This window comes from Vombatus ursinus, unplaced genomic scaffold (assembly GCF_900497805.2).
Source record: "Vombatus ursinus unplaced genomic scaffold, bare-nosed wombat genome assembly UNPS02009573.1, whole genome shotgun sequence".
Taxonomy (NCBI): Eukaryota; Metazoa; Chordata; class Mammalia; order Diprotodontia; family Vombatidae; genus Vombatus; species Vombatus ursinus.
Window position 1 is genome coordinate 11,804,025 of NW_020949351.1, and position 18,307 is coordinate 11,822,331.

The 18,307-nt window shown below is 33.7% G+C and overlaps 1 protein-coding gene across 1 annotated transcript in view; it reads left to right on the top strand.

Moving 5' to 3' along the window:
- Positions 1-5,342, top strand: part of DOK6 (docking protein 6) — a 622,361-nt gene extending 617,019 nt beyond the window's left edge. The window contains exon 8 of the mRNA XM_027852414.1: positions 4,542-5,342. Within this exon, the coding sequence (XP_027708215.1) occupies positions 4,542-4,681 (140 nt within the window). The 3' untranslated portion in view covers positions 4,682-5,342. The remainder of the gene's footprint in view (positions 1-4,541) is intronic.
- The last annotated feature ends 12,965 nt before the right edge of the window (positions 5,343-18,307 follow it).

Genomic DNA, 18,307 nt, shown 5'->3' on the forward strand with positions numbered 1-18,307 from the left:
GTATTTTGAATAGGAGTGCATCACCTAGAATCAGTTTTTGAAAAATTGATTTTCTCTGATGAAATGTAAGTTTAATATGTCTGCAGTCCCTGAAATTCACTGATAGTTACTCTCAATGACTAAATTCATCCTATTCCTTTTTAAATGATAGGTTTCGCTAAAGTTTTCTTCCTCTTTGTTATTTTGAGATCTAAGGATTTTAGTCTTCTATTTATATATTTTCTCCATGTCTTCCAATGAAAATTCTCCTTACTCAATACTAATAAATTATTAGTTATTTATTGACAAATATTTATTATCTACAGGAAAGAACATAAGCTCTTACTACTTTCATCTATCCAAAATAATAAAGAATTAAAATCATGCTGATTTTCTCTTGCCAAGTAGAAGAGTGAACTGAGTTGGGTTAGACTGAGATGCTTAAAGACATGTTGACTCACTATGCTATAAGAAAACCTGCAGGTAATTCTTAGGGTCATGAAATTTAGAAACAGAAGAATTAGGGCATATAGAGTTGGTAATGACATAGAGGAAGGGATAAAGAGAGGGGGAGGGAGGGAGGGAGACAGGAAGGAAGGAATGAACAAACATTTTTGTAAGACCAACTTTGTACCAAACACTGTGCTACGCACTTTATCAATATTATCTCAATTGATCTTCACAAGAACCCTGGGAGATAGGTGCTATTATTATCTACATTTTCAGTTGAGGAAACTGAAATAGAAGTCAAGTGATGTGTCTAGGGTCACACAGCTAGTGTATCAGACAGAATTTGGATTCAGGTCTGCCTGACTCCGCATCTAGTATTTTATCCACTGTACCACCTACATTCCTCTAGAGGTCATTTAATCCAAACCCTTCATTTTGTATTAAGAAACTGAGGCCCAGAGAGGTTAACTGCCCAGCCCAAGGCCACATATGCAGTTGTGTTGGAACTTGCGTTTGAGCCTAGATTTTGATCTCAAATGTAATGCATTTTCCACTATACTATCTTTATGTCATCCACTATGGTGTGCAAATTACTTTGGCTGAGCAATAATTTTTATATAGCTTTTGTTTGTTTATTTTGGCTACTTCCCCTGGCACTTTCTGCTTATTGCCATCGCAGTCTATTTAATTTCCTATTTTCAGTATCACCTCTGACTTCCAGTACTTGGGACAACAACTACAACAGTCACCATTTTGACAGAATGAATTTTTATTATTTCAGTCCTTTGCCAAGAGAATCTGGTAAATCTAATGAAGAAAAAGAAATGTGGTAGCAACAAGAGTTCAGGGGACTATATCACTGAGCACCTAAATTTTATTTAATTGTATTTAATCAAGTAATAAATATTTTATCAATCTTTCCTTCCCACTACAATACCTTCCATTGAGTATTTTTTAATCCCTCAGTACATATCTACATGGGATAGAAAAAAAGATTCCTACATTAACCATGTCCCAAAATGTGTATCTTTCTGGATTTTCAGTTTATCTTCTCTGTGTTAGAAGGTGAGGGTCATATTTCATCTTGATTCCTTTTCTTAGAAGTCTTCCTAGTTTCTTCTGAAATTGTTCATTTCTGTATTTCTTAGAGCATAATAATATTTAATTAGATTCATATACCATGATTAGTTTAGTCATTCCCCTATAGGAGCACACTATCTTAGTTGCATGATAACTTCATTGAATTGTCATTTCTTTCTTTTATTAATGAAAGCTTTAAATTTTCCCCTCAGAACTGCTTTAGTGGCATTCCATAAGTGTTGGTATATCATCTCATTATGTTGTTTTCTATAATGAAATTATATATTGTTTCTATAACTTGTTCTTTGATAGACCAGTTCTTTAGAATTGTGTTTTTAGTCTATAATTACTTTTTAATTCTTTTTAAGAGCCCTTTTATTGAACAACCTTTTATTGCATCATGATCAGTAAATTATTGATTTAGTATTTCTGATTTTCTATTTTTTTTTTGGTGAGTTCTTTATACCCTAATATGTGGTCAATTTTTGGTACATGGTCAAAGGTGCCATATATATACCATTATGGTATATAATATATTCTCATCCAGTAATTACCAAATATTTATCATCTCTAATTTTTATAAAGGTCTGTTCAGACCCTTAACTTCTCTCTTTTTTATCTCTTTTGTTAGATTTGTCTAAGTCTGAAGGGAATACATTAAGGTACCAACTATTTCAGTTCAACTGCTATTTCTCCCTTTAGTGCAATTAAATTCTTTTCTTTAAGTATTCAAATTTTATGGTATCAGGCACATATATTAAGTATTGATATTAATTCATTATTTGTGATGTGTTTTAGTGTAATATACATTTCTTGCTGATCTCTTTTTATCTTTTATATATTTACTGTAGCCTTCTCTAAAATCATAACTTCTACCCCTGCTTTGTTTAATTGAGCAAAAGCATAATAGATATTCAGCTAGTCTTCCTTTTTAACTCTATGTGAATCTTCATGTTTGAAGTGTCTTTTTTATAAAACCATTGTCAGATCCATTTCAATCTTCCTTTTTATGGGTGAGTTCATCCCATCCACACTCAAAATTATGATTGTTAAGTGTGTATTCCCCTCAATTCTATTTTCTTTGATTTTTTTTCCTTTTTTTTCCTCCAACTTTCCTCTTCACCAATAAAAAGATGGTGGTAGAAGAAAAAGAATGTGGATATGGCTTTATTTTGTGAGAACTGTGGGCATGTGTTTGTATCTATTTACAGCAGTCTAACTCAGAACATCTGACTTTGACCAAGTGAAAGTGGTTTGAAAGTGTTTCTTCACCTTCATTTAGTTTTATGTCAATCATTTCCTGGATTTTGTGCCATACACAACTGTTTTATTGTTCTCTTTTGTTCTGCTTTTATTTCTGCGGCTTAAGAGAATGGATATTAAGTCAAGGGACTATGAACAAACTGTGTGTTAAAGAACACACTTGCATAACTGCTAGAGATATTGCAATAGTTGTTGTATAGTGAAATCAAGCTTTTCAAGCATCATTCAAGCCCAACGTCAAACATGATCAGCTGCAAAACTATAAAGTTTTGTAAAAGTAAAAGTCAAAAATGAAAACAAACTGTTTGGTTTTTTTTTACAAAATAGTCTAACTCATCCTCAGAAAATAAGCAAAGACTGTCAGAGAAAATTGATAACTAGAGAAGTTGTTATTAATTCTTCTATTCCGTGTGGTATAGACCTCTTGAAGCTGGGAGAAAAAAAAAACATAAAAAGACTATTTTAAAGAAAAAACAACAGCTAACTTTTGCTATGGGAAAAAAATGCTTGTCTTGGGCAAAACAATGACTTGAGAATTAAAGATTAAGGAGAAGGGTAATTTTAATAATGGAATTCCCCTTTTTTTTTAAGGACATACTGGAAGTTTTATCTGAAATCCAGGGGAGCTCATTAGTTCTAGACATTTTCATTAAATTACAAAACATCCCAAAAATTGGGAATTTTTTTTTTACCTCCAATGGTCCTAGAAGTTATGTTCCATTGAACAATATATTTACTATTGACTTATTAAAAGGAAAATTAGACCAGATGGCAAATCTTAAGGTTATTTTTAGGCCCCTTTCTTATTTTATTGAACATTAAATTTATTTAAGAGGTCTTAAGGAAATTTTGTTCCTCTAATACCATACTAAGCTAGAGTCAGCTTGAACTAGCTTATAAGAGTGGATTGTTAAATTTTCAATGTGAATATTTCCCCTTCAGAAATTGGCAATGCTACAGATCAGAGCTTGATTTTTTGCTTTGTTGTTTGCCTAGGCTTAAGAAAGTGATGAGGAAATGTTAATAATGCAGATTAAGTAAAATATACATTAAAAATAAAATCTTCATTAAATAATGCAGATAAAAAAGATTAAAAGTGTGTTGTTTATACCTTTTTTTAGAAAGGCGGTTGTTAAACTTTTACCAGCACATCACTGCTGAATATCTTTTATTTCTGCCATTCATTCCTAGTTTCAATCACTGAAAGAATTCAGAACAATAGGACATAGAATTCAAGAGGCAGAAGGTATTTTAGTAGTCATCTAGTCCAACTTGCACAAGAAAGGAATACATACTGTGAGTCATCAGCTTATCCACTTAATGGGGAAGCTGACAACAATTTAGAAAGCCCCAGCCTAAGTTCATAACAGTAATGTGACATCATTCAATATTTTCATGTTGTTGTTGTGGTTGTTGTTTTCTGGGTATATTTCCTATACTCCTGCCCATAGATGGCAGATAGAACATAAATAAAACCAAGTATGCTGTTTGTAAGATAAAATGCAACTAATTAACTTTTCATCTTCTCTGTGCTAATTTTCACCAGTAATATTTACTAATGACCCTCAAATGTGACACACTTGAAAAGGAAAAAAAAGAGCAAATGACTTGAGAATTTCATCTTAGGCATTATTACTCCAATTCAAGATGACATCTTCTCCCATGGGAGCTACAGGATGATGTTTGTTTTGTTTGGCTGTTCTTTATTTGAAGTACACTGGTCTTCAGCTGAAATTATTCATTGTGCTTCTCGTTACCTTCTCTTTCAGGTCACCGTTTTGGTTCCACAAAGATGTCGCGGGCACAAACGTTTCCCAGCTACACCTCAGAACAGAATGAAGAGCACCAGCAGCCCCTGTCGCTGTCTAGCAGCTATGGATTTAGCTACAGCTCCAGCCTCATCCAATGACACACAGAGAACCACTGTTGACCAGAGAGACAGTCTAGCCTGAAACCTGCCCGTAGGGTCAGGAAACCACTTGTACCCTCTGCATCCATGGAAGACCAATTGCAGTGAAAACTGAGCTGTGTCAGTTCTAGTCCTGGTCACAGTTGAAGGTTAAAAACTGGAGCTTTGCTTCCTAGAGTCAGAGGCTAAGTCTTTTATTTATTGAATTTCTTTGGGGAATCTGTTTAAAGAAATTGATTTTGAATTGTAAGAAAAGTCATTTAAATAAACAAAACCCTTTTGGTCTGAAGGCAGTAAAAGCCTCCATATGGTGGGATGTTGCCTGGATTGGGTAGTGACCTCTTGAGTATGCTCGGTATCAGGCACTTTCCACCTGCCTCCTTGGCTGAGATTTCCTATTTACACTCCCAATGACAGAAGCTGTCCTTCGTTAATAGTGGTGGGCCACTGGAGTCACTTCTGTGTTAGAGGTTTTGACAGGAATACAATCAGTGAACAGCAGAAACAAATGCTGAATCAAAACTGTTCATATAAACACATCCCATGATAATTAAAAGAACAAGAAATTTAAAACACCATGTTAAGCAGGGCCCCATAGCTCTATTCTGTGTGTATATGCATACAATTGTGTGTATGTAGAAATATAGAGCAGGATATCAATCTATTCATCTATATATAACAAGTATATATAAAATGTGTGCTGAGGGTGACAGGATATGCTCACTTAAATTGTTGAAAAATGTAATTTGGTGCATTCAAATTAAGATTGTTATGTCAATATCTATTTTTAAATTAGTGCTGTAAAAAGGCTTCTCATTAGCAAAAGTATTTATGTAATCAAGTCTGCACTTACGACAAATGTAAATGCAAAAGTGAGAAAGGGGAATGTGTTTGAACAAAATGAACAAATCCAGCTGTCCTACAATTCATATTATCACATTCTTTCTGGTTAGTGTTACCCTGGTTTCTGACATTCTCTGCCCCCTGCCCCTCTTGGATCTCTATTTGAAGTATATAAGAATATTATAATCATTGATCAACTACCTGTTTAACCCTCAGTGACAGAGCAATTCAAAATGAAATATTAAGAAAGGAAAAATTTATCTAAAAATGACCTTAGCGAAACCATTTTAGAATCAGCAAAAGAACAAAATGAGAAAGATTGCAGTAGATATCAAGATATTTAAATTTTCATAAATGCCACGTGCAGAATGCAGAATCTCAACCTCCTGAATAAAAAGAATACGCTGCTTGAGTTTTACCTATGTGACCAGACCTGAAGTTATGTTGTAGGCCCTAGAACTGACTATGAATATGGAGGAGATTGTATCAAGGACCACTTTTTATCCCCAATACCTTGTCTGATAAAGATTGCCCAAAGGGAAGAAGGAATTAATCGTTGTGTTGGAGTAGTCTGAGAATTTAAGTTAAAAAAATTATCCATCAATTTTATGGTGTTTTCAAGCCAAAATGGACTATTTCTACCTGAATTATCTGGATAATTGTGACTGTGATATGTAATCAAAAATAGATAAAAAAACTACAGCAGTTGTTTTTAATCTATGTAACATTAGAATAGTGTAAATTTAAATGACTAATTAAGAATCATTTTGATTAGAAAATAGTATGTTTGCTAGATGATGGTAAGGTCTTTTACTCCTATCCTAAATACCCTTTTCATTAACCTGATTGCTGGCAGATGAGACACCTTCAGCCAACAAATGCTGAATCGAAAGGACCTGGGTTTGTCTAAATGGGCATCACCCCTTGCAATAAACTGTTGATAATTTTTCTGTCTCTCGTATCAGGGTGAAAATCCCTCTAGAATGGCAGTTGTAATTCCACTGAAGAAAATAATTATCCTCAGCCTTGATGGGGAGATGGGGAGCAGCGGGAAATTCCCTTCTCCCTAACTATGCTGTGGACTTTGCTGAAACATCAGAAGAGGAAATGACTGGTACCAAAAGACAGAGCCTACCCTGAAACCCCGCTTTTCAGGGTTGAAACTGCTTTGAATTACTTCAGCTCATGGCGTTTGCTTTTGCAATGCCAAGTTTATGTTATGCCAGAGCAACTTCCAGCTGAGACCATTTTCGCACAGCTCCTGGTGGAGTCTCATCCAGAGGGAGAGAGACTGTCTCTCCTTTGGCTCGCTCGGTTGAGCTGTTGCTTAGAGACCACAAGGTTCCACATGGGACCTATGGGGGAGGGCCCTTAGGGGGCCTAGTTTATGTCTCAGCTTTATTAACACACAGGGTGCACAGACAATAGCCCGGGGGGTTGCTAATTAGCTATGTCTGCTCTTGTGTTGGCAATACCTGCACTGAAGTTGTTCAGGAAACAATATTTGGATCTGATCCTTAGTTATCAGTGACACAAACTGATAGCAAACTAGTAAAGATCAGGTCTGGTTGGACCAGTTCATTCGTAAAAGAAGTAAAGGAGAAAAAGAGAGACAGAGCGGAGACAGAGAGGCAGACAGAGAGATGGATTTCTTTCCTTGGTCTTGAACTGAATCTTTTCAAAATGAGGAATAATGCTATAAAATCTCTCCTGTTCCGTTTTTGCAAATTTATTTTGGCATACCTTTGCAAGTACACACTTGGTGCAACCATAGCCAAGGTAAAACTGCAAAGTGAACAGATAGGAGAATTTATATTAATGTAATATTCTTGACACCCAGTAATGTGCATTGTAATAAAAATGACAAGCAGTTAAGTTTCTTTTCAATCACCAAAAATAAGTGTAGTTGCTGTATTAATCACTTCGGACTTCATAAAATTGGTTCAACTTGGATCAGCTAGAACAACTCATTTGAAAGAGTAGAGGTTTTGCTGAAGATGTCTCTGCCATTTACAAATCATTTCTCTCCCTTTGAAGATGAATTGTCCCCCTGATTTGCATGTAAAATTCTCAAAGGAGGGAGGGGTAAGAATGGACCAAAGATACCTTCAGGTTCTTTATTTATATGGATGAATGGAGGAAACACTGTAAATGAATACTGGTAAATTAAAATAGCCAGCTTCACTTCTAAGTTAATGATGAACAGAAGGAAAGGTTGAATAAATCCAGTACAGAAGTTGTAGGATTTTCTGAGACTTGGATACATTGAACTACTTTCCTTTTCAATGCATGTGGCTTTTCAAGGATTTTTTTTTCTTTGATATTTCTTTCTCCTGCTAATGCTAATTGCTATAACATGTATAGAATTAATAGCATATGTGTAGAATTAATAGCATATATTTAAAATAAAGACATACAAAATAGCCCTGATCAAATAGCTATTATCCTGGTGGGGAAAAAAAGACTTCGTATAATTTTTTATTTATTTAAAATAGGCACTTAGAAAAAAAATCATTACGCAAGTTTCAAATATTTTGACTCAATCAATTCCTGTCACAGCTACAATTTATATTTACTCTATTGAAATCTATAAAACTACCTATATGGTAAGAAGTTAATAGGGTATGTGTGGAATAAAGTGGCATTTAATAAAACTGAACCTCCCCTGGTCAGATAGAAACTAGTCAGAGGACCATTGCCACATATCATTCAAATATCAATTTCAAAAGACAATGATTTCTTAAATTCATTCTATCATTTTTAATTATGAAAGTTTACACTTGATATCCCTTATAGAATGACAAAGAGGTGAATTTATTGTTGGCAGCAGCCTCTATGGAACCAATTTATTGCACATATCTTTAAGGTACATATTAAAGATATTTTCATATAAGCTAGATTTTAGTCCCATTGCCTTTATTCAATATTTCAAAAACCTTTAAAAAAAAGATGATTTCATTTATCACTAAAATGTTCCAGTAATCTCTTTAAATTAGCATAATCAAAATAAGGCAAAAAAAAGGTGTTCTAGTAATGAAATTCAAGTCTAGTTTTGATGGCTATAGGAAAGAGGCAATACTGTTTCAGTGGGACTAAGGAGCAGCCTTTTGTTTTATGTATTATTTTTAAGTACCTAAAAATACCCAAAATGAAGGCAGTATATGTTTAGATAACTTTATCAAAATGGCCATGCCCAAATTTTTCTAATTATTTACTAGTTCAATACCTATTCTTCTCCCTCCCAACCCCCAAGTCTTTACAAAGAAGATAAAATATGCAGTTGGTCACACAATAACCAACATAAAAGGGGATACAGGCCTTAGTGAACCTCTCAAATACTCAAATGCTAACATTTCTCTCTTTGACATTTATAAGCTATGAAATTAATGTAATACAATTTAGAATGAAAAGAAGATAAACTAGACTTCACAGTGACCATGGGGGATGGGGGAAGACCCAAGCAAGAAAGCCATTATAGTCTAGGTTTAAGATTTTTTTTTTCCTGAACTCTCTGCTGAAATACTTGGGGTTAGCTTGTTGCACCATTCTAATCTCAGTTCTCTGACAATGAGATGTCCTTCTTAATATTCTGACCTTGGATTAGATTAAAATGGAAAAACAGAAAAAGGCAGAGTACCAGCTTTCCACTGCCTTGGAAGAATGCAAAGGAGGATTGTTTCAGACCAGGCAAGGATTTGTTGTTCTCTCAATTTCTGGGAATGATTTAACAGGAAAAATTTGTAACAAAATTGTCTTGCAGTAAATAAGATAGTGAAATGAGACCTGTATATGAGTTATTCACCATTATGCAGATGTAATGTCATTTGAGGGTTATGTTGGGGTCTAAATTTCTAAACAGAGGCATCAACAGACTCATTAACACATTCTCTGCAGATATAAATAAAAAAATTATGCAAGGTTAGACTTCTAGCCCCTCTTTCATGCAGCTTCCCCAAGCCTCTGTTTCAAAATTCTATTTTTGGCATTTTTACCACCTTGCCTGAATCTTTTCTACAGTAGTTATTAACAGATACACTAAGAAGTATTATAGTATTTGTATAAGTGGAGTGATTTTTTTTTGCATATGTGTATTCCAGTTGGTCATAGAATTTTAGGGATAAAAGGGACCCAATCTCTTTATTGCACAGATGGGGAAAGTGAGATCTGAAGACATTAACTGATTTTCCCTAGGTCATGTAATTAGTAGTGGCAGAGCTGTAACTAGAACAGATCACCTGGTTCTCAGTGTAAAACTGTTTCCTCCATTTGGACTGCAATTACATTGCTTCCTGTCTTCCTTTTTAGGCTTCCCTATACTCTTTTTATCAACTACCAACGAAGGAAGAGAGTAACCAAGTGAATTTTCTGACTCTTTTTCTATTCCTACCTTCGCTTAGCTCATCTCTGAACATTTTAATAGAGCACTTCATTATGATTATCACTCAGAACTGAATTGCTACCATAATAGTTTTTTGCTGTTGTTTTTTCTAGAGCCAGCCAAAAACTTTGCAGGCACTATTAGTTTTTATACTATGTTACAGATAACTACCAAGTTCTGCGTGTGAAGTTAGAGTTTATTGACCCTGAATGATAATTAATTTAGAGGATTTCAAATTGGTATGCTGTGTATTCCTAGAGAGTCATCATATTGTGATTGTGATTATTATTACTGTTTAACCATTTCTGCAGCACCTTATGTTGTAAATATTTTGTATTCATTTACTCACCTTTGTTAGGCAAATGTTAGTATTCCATAGAAGTGTAAAATCTGGAAGACTTTGAATTACAAAGGAAAATGAGATGATTTTTTATTTTACCTGAAAGTTTCTACTTTCCAGTATCATCAGGCTTTTTTTTTCCCTCACATGCCACAAAAACTTTTAAAAATATAATTTAAATGAAATTGAATTTAGGTATTGTTGATAAATGTAATATTTTAAAAGAAACAATCAAGAAAATTTTAGGTCTAGATTTTGCTTTTATGATTTTCCTGCTTCTTTACCTTTTGAGGACCTTGACCTTTCATCTCATTTAAAGGAGAAATGGGATTAGTTTGAAAGAGAAGAATTTCTATTTTCTTCTATATGTGTATTTGATGAATCATTTTATGTTATCCTCTGGGCTTGTTTTCATGTAAGAGTTGCCAAGAGATTAGCTAAGTTTTAAAGTAAATTTTCCTTTCCTGGTTTACAAATTTCTCCAGGAAAAAAAAAGCATTTCTATCCAATTTTAATAGTTGACATATTCAATTTCTAACCAAACATTTCATTGTTTCTAGACATGCAGTTCAATGAGACCTGAAAATAGACCAAATTCATTCAATTTCTTGACAGTCTTACATGAATAACATAACAAACTGCATCATTTCCAATGACAGCTTTTCTGGACAAATGAAAGCAGAATGTAAATACAATCTAGTTGTCATATCAATGTGTCACCATGTTGAGGTTTTATTGCTCCCTTGATTCAAGTAAGTTGCCTGTAAGTTTATGTGTATCCCTATTTTAAGAAAATCTGGTATACAGAAATATTCAAAAAGCAAAAAAGGGATAGCAATTTGAATTACAAAAGTATTCATGCAAGATCCTTTTAATTAAAAGATCATCTAGTCTGCTTGAGTATTATTTGCTGGCCATTGACATAAAGATTGGGAGGCACAGAAATTTATAGCTAGAATATTAGAATTTCCTTGCCAATTAAAGTTCAGTTGGAAAGAAGATATTTCTGAAGTTCATAATGTAAGTTAATTGGAAAGCAAAATTTGATTTACAGATTTTTGTTTCACACATATCCTTTCATGTATAAATCATGTTAAACTTTTGTACATGCTTTTAATAATTAAAAATAAAAACATAGTCATATGGCTCAAAAAGAAGGTCCAACTTTCTGTAAAGGGAATTAAGCAATCTTCCTGATTATAGTCAGTCCTCAGCTTCCAACAGTTAACATTATATCACTGTGCAGTAACACCTAAATCTTTAGCTATTTATCTCTTACAGTAAACTGCACAAACTTCTTGACCTGATCAATTTGCCCAAGTTTATCTCTCTACATCTCCCTCCTGGGGGTCTCCTTGTTTGCCCTACACAGCTTTTCCTGGAGTATCAATGGCTTTTGATGCCAGGTATATCCCTACTCTGGAACAATTACTTTGTAGCTCTATAGTCCTTCATCTCATTTAACTTTACAGGGAATTTTTGATATAAATTAAATTAGAAGTCAAATAGTTGGTTGCTATGTTTGCCTATTTAATTGCTTCATAAACATTTTTTTAAAATTCTACATTGAGTAGTACATGGCTAGGTCTTTTATAATTGATTAAACAATTGATTCAATGTTATTTAGGTTCATTTCTGTAAAAACTTGAATAGTAGGTTCTTGGTTAAGAACATAACTCACTATTATATTTTTGTTTCTTTGGAAAAAATTAGATTCAATTTATATTGTTTTGATTTATAATATCCTTTTCAAGACCATACCCACTGTAAGTTTGAAGATTGACAGTACTTAAATGTTAATTGAAAAGATTCACAATCCCCAAAACAAAAATGAACATTTCTGACACAAAAAAAAAAATCACATAGTGGAGAGATGGCAATAAAATTAGGACATTAAATTTTTAAAATACTTTTTGAGTGAATTTTTCCCCTTGCCAAAAAATCTGTCATGTTTAGTTGAAATCAACTAGTATCTCCTGAATTTACGGTTTCCATATCCAACTCTATACTAAATAAAATGAATCTAATATCATAGGTCCAATGTTTGTTATTCATAGTCCTATGAACATTATTTGAAAAACACAAAAAGAAAAAAAAAGTATAAGTGTAAAACTTGAATGATACTTTTATGCTTTTAAAAATATAAGCATGGGAAAAATGGACAGAAGAATATATTTATTCATAATTTTGCATGATTAGCATTTTGGATGATGGAATTAATGTTCTTCAATGTATAACTACTTAATGCAGTTACCACTGTACAGTACTGTAACTTTGGTTTATTTACTTTATGTTACCATGTGAGGAAGTTTCTGTAACTATATAATTAAATAGAATTCTGACAATCATACACTGATAACCTTTAAAATGTCACCCATTACCTCACTTGCTAGCTTGCTATTTTCAAATAAAGGTGAAAGTTTGCCCTTTATTAAAGATAAGGTTACAAAGAATTTATTATGTATTTCCAGTATTTTCTGTAGCCCTATCCTATCTTGGCTCATTATTATTAGAATGATTAATCTGAATTATGGAACCTAATATTTGGAAAAGACCATACAGATCATCTAGTCTAATGCCTTCCAGAAGCATAAACCAGCATCTCTGACAAGTGATCAGACAGACTATGTTTGAAGACCTCTTGTGAAAGGAAATTCCCTAACTTCCAAAATATTTCATTGCCTCTTTGAATGATTCTAAGTGTTAATGAGTTGTTTCTTGTTTTATTTTATTGTGATCTTTATTATAAGTCAGCTAAAATTTGTTTCCTTGAAATTTCCATCTAAGACCAAGAATAATAAGTCTGATTACATATATGAAATGGAATAGAGTCTTAATTTTTGGTCTCCTTCCTCTGCACTCTTTCCAACTTGAGAATGTGGCACTTATAACTAAAAATAATACTCCAGATGTGGCGTGACCAGAGCAGAGTGCAATGGGACCACCGCTTCCTTTGTTCAAAAACTAGTAGCTCTGTTACCACTCCTTAAGACTGCACTAACTTATAGGACTATCATGTTACATTGAGAATACATTCTGAACTTACTTACATTTTGCAAAAAGACACCTAGATCTTTACTACATCAACTGCCACCTTGCCATCAAATGCTTATGCAGTTAAATTGGGGTAGAGGAGAAGGGGTACTGAGTGCATGATTTTGCATTTGTCCCTATTATACTTCTTCCTGATGATTTCAGCCCACAGTTCTAAATTTCAAGGTACTTAAAAAATCCTGAATTCTGTTTCCAATATAGTTGTCCCTCCTTATTTCCTATCATCTGCAAATTTTATATATGTGCTCTCCCTATCTTCCTTAAAGTGACTGATAGAATTGTCCCACAGAAAGTAGCCAAGAACAGAGCATTGCAAAACACTACTAGAAACCTTTAGTGGCATTTTATAATATTAGAGTAAGAAAGGACTGTAGAATTCATTTAATTCAGTTATTTTCAGCAACAGTGTACAGACTGATGACACTGAATTATTACCATTATGCAAAGCTTTGACTTCCAAAGATCTTTATTTCATTAAAAATTTTCATTTTAAAACTGACCTTTTCCCCTCTTTGCTGAATCATTTTTTTCCATCCTTTGCTCCCTCTTTATCCCCAGCTCCTGACACCAGACTCAAGAAGAATCAGGAACTACCAGATGGAGGCTACAAAGAGCAAAGCAATCCATAGTAGAGAGTTTCAGTGCTCTCCTTGTTGTTTGGGAAGTTTGGATTATGAAACATTGACCTAGATGAACTGTTCTCATTCTAAGTGAGGAATTCTAGGCCCAGACAGATTAGGTGACTTGCCCAATTGGGATCATATAGGTAATTAATGGCAAAGCCAGAACTAGACTCCAAGTCTCATGATGTCTACACCTCTAATAACCAGAGAATATTTCCAGAATGTAATTTTGTGGCAGTCCAAGGTTTAGCATCCAAGATCAACAGTGGAGAAAGCAAAGTTAAACAGTGGCCCTACACAGACCTCAGCATAAATCTGTACTTTACCCATATATCCATGCTTTGGAGTTGTAGTAGTTACTTTTAGTTTTGTTAGTAGGTTGATGGGTTGAAAGTTTGGTTGTTTTTTCCTCCTTTAAGAAGGCCCTTGTCATGGACCTCTAAAAGGGCAAGCATCTCTTGCTGACATATGAGAAATCAAAAGACTTGGAATTTTATACTGAATCCTAAACCTGGAAAGGAGCTGTTAATGAAGAAATATGCTGCAATATCAACGACTGTAGTGCCACAGGTAGAACAATGAAAGATATTAATTTATATGTAGACAACCAAAAAAGGTAAGAATTTAATTTTATGCAACCTATGTTGTTAACTTGGTTGTGACAATAACTCCAAGTCTTTCCCAAAGTTAATCAGAAAGTATCCACCAGAGATTAAGCTGAGGAGTTAGCTTTCCACTTTCACAGAGCTTTGGTAGTAAAGACTTTAAGGGCTTATTTTTTCTTTCTGTATATTTATGTTAGCCTTGAGCTAATTATCGTTATTAATTGTTATATTAATATGTGATATACTGAAGACATTGTCTTTTTGATGCATGCAAAGTCTATGTTAATCTTCATGCAAAATGTGGAGCACATACAAGGTGCTTAATAAATAACTCAATCACAGGGCCCACCTGAAGAATAATTATCATATTCTCTTTTTTTGTAATAAAAATTATTAAATGGTTAAAAGAATCTCTGACCTATCTAAAGAATTACATTACATGGCAGTGGCTAAATATGTATTCATTTAAGTATTACTTTGGGAATATCTATGTTATATTACAAAAAGAAATTATCAAGTAGGAAGTACAGAAATATTTTTAAAAATTTAGGAATAAAAGCTACCCATTTGCCTAAATCCTAAAGAAATTAGGCCATCAGATTAAGGAGCATGGATCAATAGATATAAAATCTAACCAATGACATTTAATTCAGCAATATTGATTGAATATCTGGTATAGAAGAGGTACTACTCTAAGCTGCCAGCCTAGAATGCATGCCCTCTCTTGTGTCACTTCTTTCTTTTCTTTTTCATTTTCCTTTTTTTTTGTTTGCTTCATTTTTGTATGAGTCTATGTTTGTGAGAATTTGTCTGTTGACATAGATTTTTCTTAATAGAAGGACATGAGGATCACCAGAAGTGTGGAAATGAAAGATTATAGTAAGAATTATCTTGCTGGCTTAATAAACTCTCATAAGCATTTTATAAGATCACTTTTAAAGATTCTAAGTTATTTCTGCCATTAATTGTAAAGTGAAAAGTGAAGTAATAACCACTGCTATTTAGCTCTGTGAATTAGAAAACATAAAATAGATTTTTGATCACTTGAGGTGGTTTGGCCCTAATCTTTTATCACTAAAAATTGTTGAGCAAAGATAATGGGAATCTATAATACAGCCAAAAAAAACTTATCCCAGCTAGTCTATTCCCATAAAGGCTAGCTTTTAAAAATCTGCTATACACTATTGCTTCAATGACACCTGAATGGAGGTGAAAGAGGACTATATCTCAGCTTTCAATGAATAGGTGAATTTTGATGGCTTTTCTAAATAACCTCTTTCTCCCCCTTCCCCTCCCCTGAATAGCTTCTAAGCCTGGAAATAAGAAAAAAAAAATATGGCATGCTCTTTAGCAATAACTGTTCAAAACAAATAAAAATAAAGAGAATCCCACACATTTCAAGTCATAGGAAAGGCTAATTTTTATTATGCTGTGGCTCTTTGGTTACTGTTCCTTGAATGTTATTTTCCAAAATAAATCTCTTTCCTGTTCTAATAATGAGATGGAATTAAAAATCCTACATTCTTATTCTGTATGGCAAGCTCATAATGCATACTCATAATTTGGGCCTTTACAAAACACAAAAATATGTGAAATTGTATTTCAAATAGCTAGATAGACATAAAGGAAGGGCATGATTGTCCTGCCAATGAAATATCCGGGGCACTAACCAGAAACAAATTATAAATCAATGATTTCCTAATCTACTCAAATCACTCACTATCTTCTCACCCTCAGCAGACATATCTAAAAGGTTTCAAGGAATGTATTTTTGAGCGAAACTCCTCTTATTTTCCATCCCTGCTCTCCCCAACCCCTAAATTGAGGGAGGACAAAAGACTAAATATTACATAAAGGGACACTGGGAGCGGAATTGGGAGTTCCAACTGGGAAATGTTAAATTAAATTCATCTTATTATCATATGGGAATTATTTTTAAATGGAATCACAAGGTCTTTGGTTAGAGAAAAGGCCTGATGTTACAGGATTTTATTTGTGTTGCTGTGCACAATTTTGATTGATATGGTATGACATCCAATAACTCAGGTAAAATCAACATTACTTACAGTACATTTTGGTGTCTTTTTCACAAATACAATGCATCTTCATTCTCATGTGAAAACATTGGTATTTACTAATTCTTTAGTGGATTAGGATAGGTAAGGAGAAAGTGGGTGATAGACCCCTTGGAATATGTATAGGTATTTATTGGGGAGTACCAAGACCCAAAAAGGTGTTTTCTAATGATTTTTGACATTGTAAGCAATGGGACTCTTTAATGCTATGCTCAAACTTCTATTTGGGGTGGACTTAAGGGTGGGGGGAAGGATTGGTTTTGTTTTGACATTTCTTTAATATAGCTGAAATACATAGCATTTCATTGTGGTGACCTCTCCAGTAGCCCAGGTCACCAGTATATTGTCATATTTTACAAAAAAAAAAAAAAAAGACCACAGTTATTTTACATGGGCATAATCTTCTCTTTGAGGCTAAACGAAATGTTGTTGGGTCTTTTTTAACTATCTGGTTATAGTTAAACCTCTTTTCAAAACTAGGTAGAGCTGATAAATGTTTTAGGCAGATATTGTTTTCATATACCTTCAGAAATGTTCAATATCACTGCTACTTTCACTCATATGTAAAAAGGAAGGTGATATGGATGGAGAAAAAATTATTACTTGGTCTATTATCTAGGTTTCAAGGCATCATGGTATGCAGAAATGTGTGATCATCCATCTCCAGCCATTCACTTGGTTCTTTCCTACAAGTTAAAGTGGCTGCTTCATGCAGAAAACATTCCACAATAAGCACTTGTTCAAAGGGCCAACAGGATGTGTAGACCCCCCTTTCTCAGGTCTGCCTTCTGTTTTTCTTCCCTTTTCCTCTTTTATGTGTTGTCTTCTGTAGACTTCTGCAGAATATATATATATATATATATATATAATATATATATATATATTATATATATATATATAATACCTATTTTTTGTAAACACTCTTAATCTTGCTGTTTCTGCTTTGGCTCCTCTTTCCCATGTAGCCTCCTTGTTCTCATTTATCTTTTGTGCAACCAAACCTATAATAAATTTAAATATACACTACCAGTAAAACATTCACCTGTGTTTGTTATTTTTTTTTTCTTTTAGGGTAGTTCTATTTTTAAAAAGCATTAAATAAACATGGCACTTCAGGTGGGGATCAGGCACCCACAGAAAGTTAATCTTTTGTTAGCTGCCATCCACCAAACACAGAACAACATGAAATGATCCTTAAGCTTTGCATTTCTAGGCCATAAAGAGTGTTCATTTAATATTTTTTTTATTATGCCTAATGCTGATGTGGCTCCTACCACAAGTTTCCAGAAATTAATGAGATAATTAGCTGGTGGAATCTCTGCTGTTATTGTAAAGTTCTTCCCTCAGCGAATTCTCTCAATAGTCCCTGGAAGCTTGAAAGAGACACCTCACTTGAATTATAGTGAAATCTAAAGTGATGCATCCCACTTCTAGTTGCCTGTACAGATTGATATTATTTTACATCTTAGAAAACTCTTCTAAAGTTACATGAAAAATTAATATTTGCTTAAGGGTCAGGACTATAGGCAGCTACAGATCATAGGGTCAGACACAGATACAGGAATCTATTAGATTCTGACATTTTTCTAAGTTAGGAACCATTAGTAAGTAGAACCACTTAATCAGAACAGAAACATACATGAGGTAATGGTCAAGACAAAGAAAAAAGCCAAAAACTCAGCATAAAGAAGGACCTACAAAGACAAAC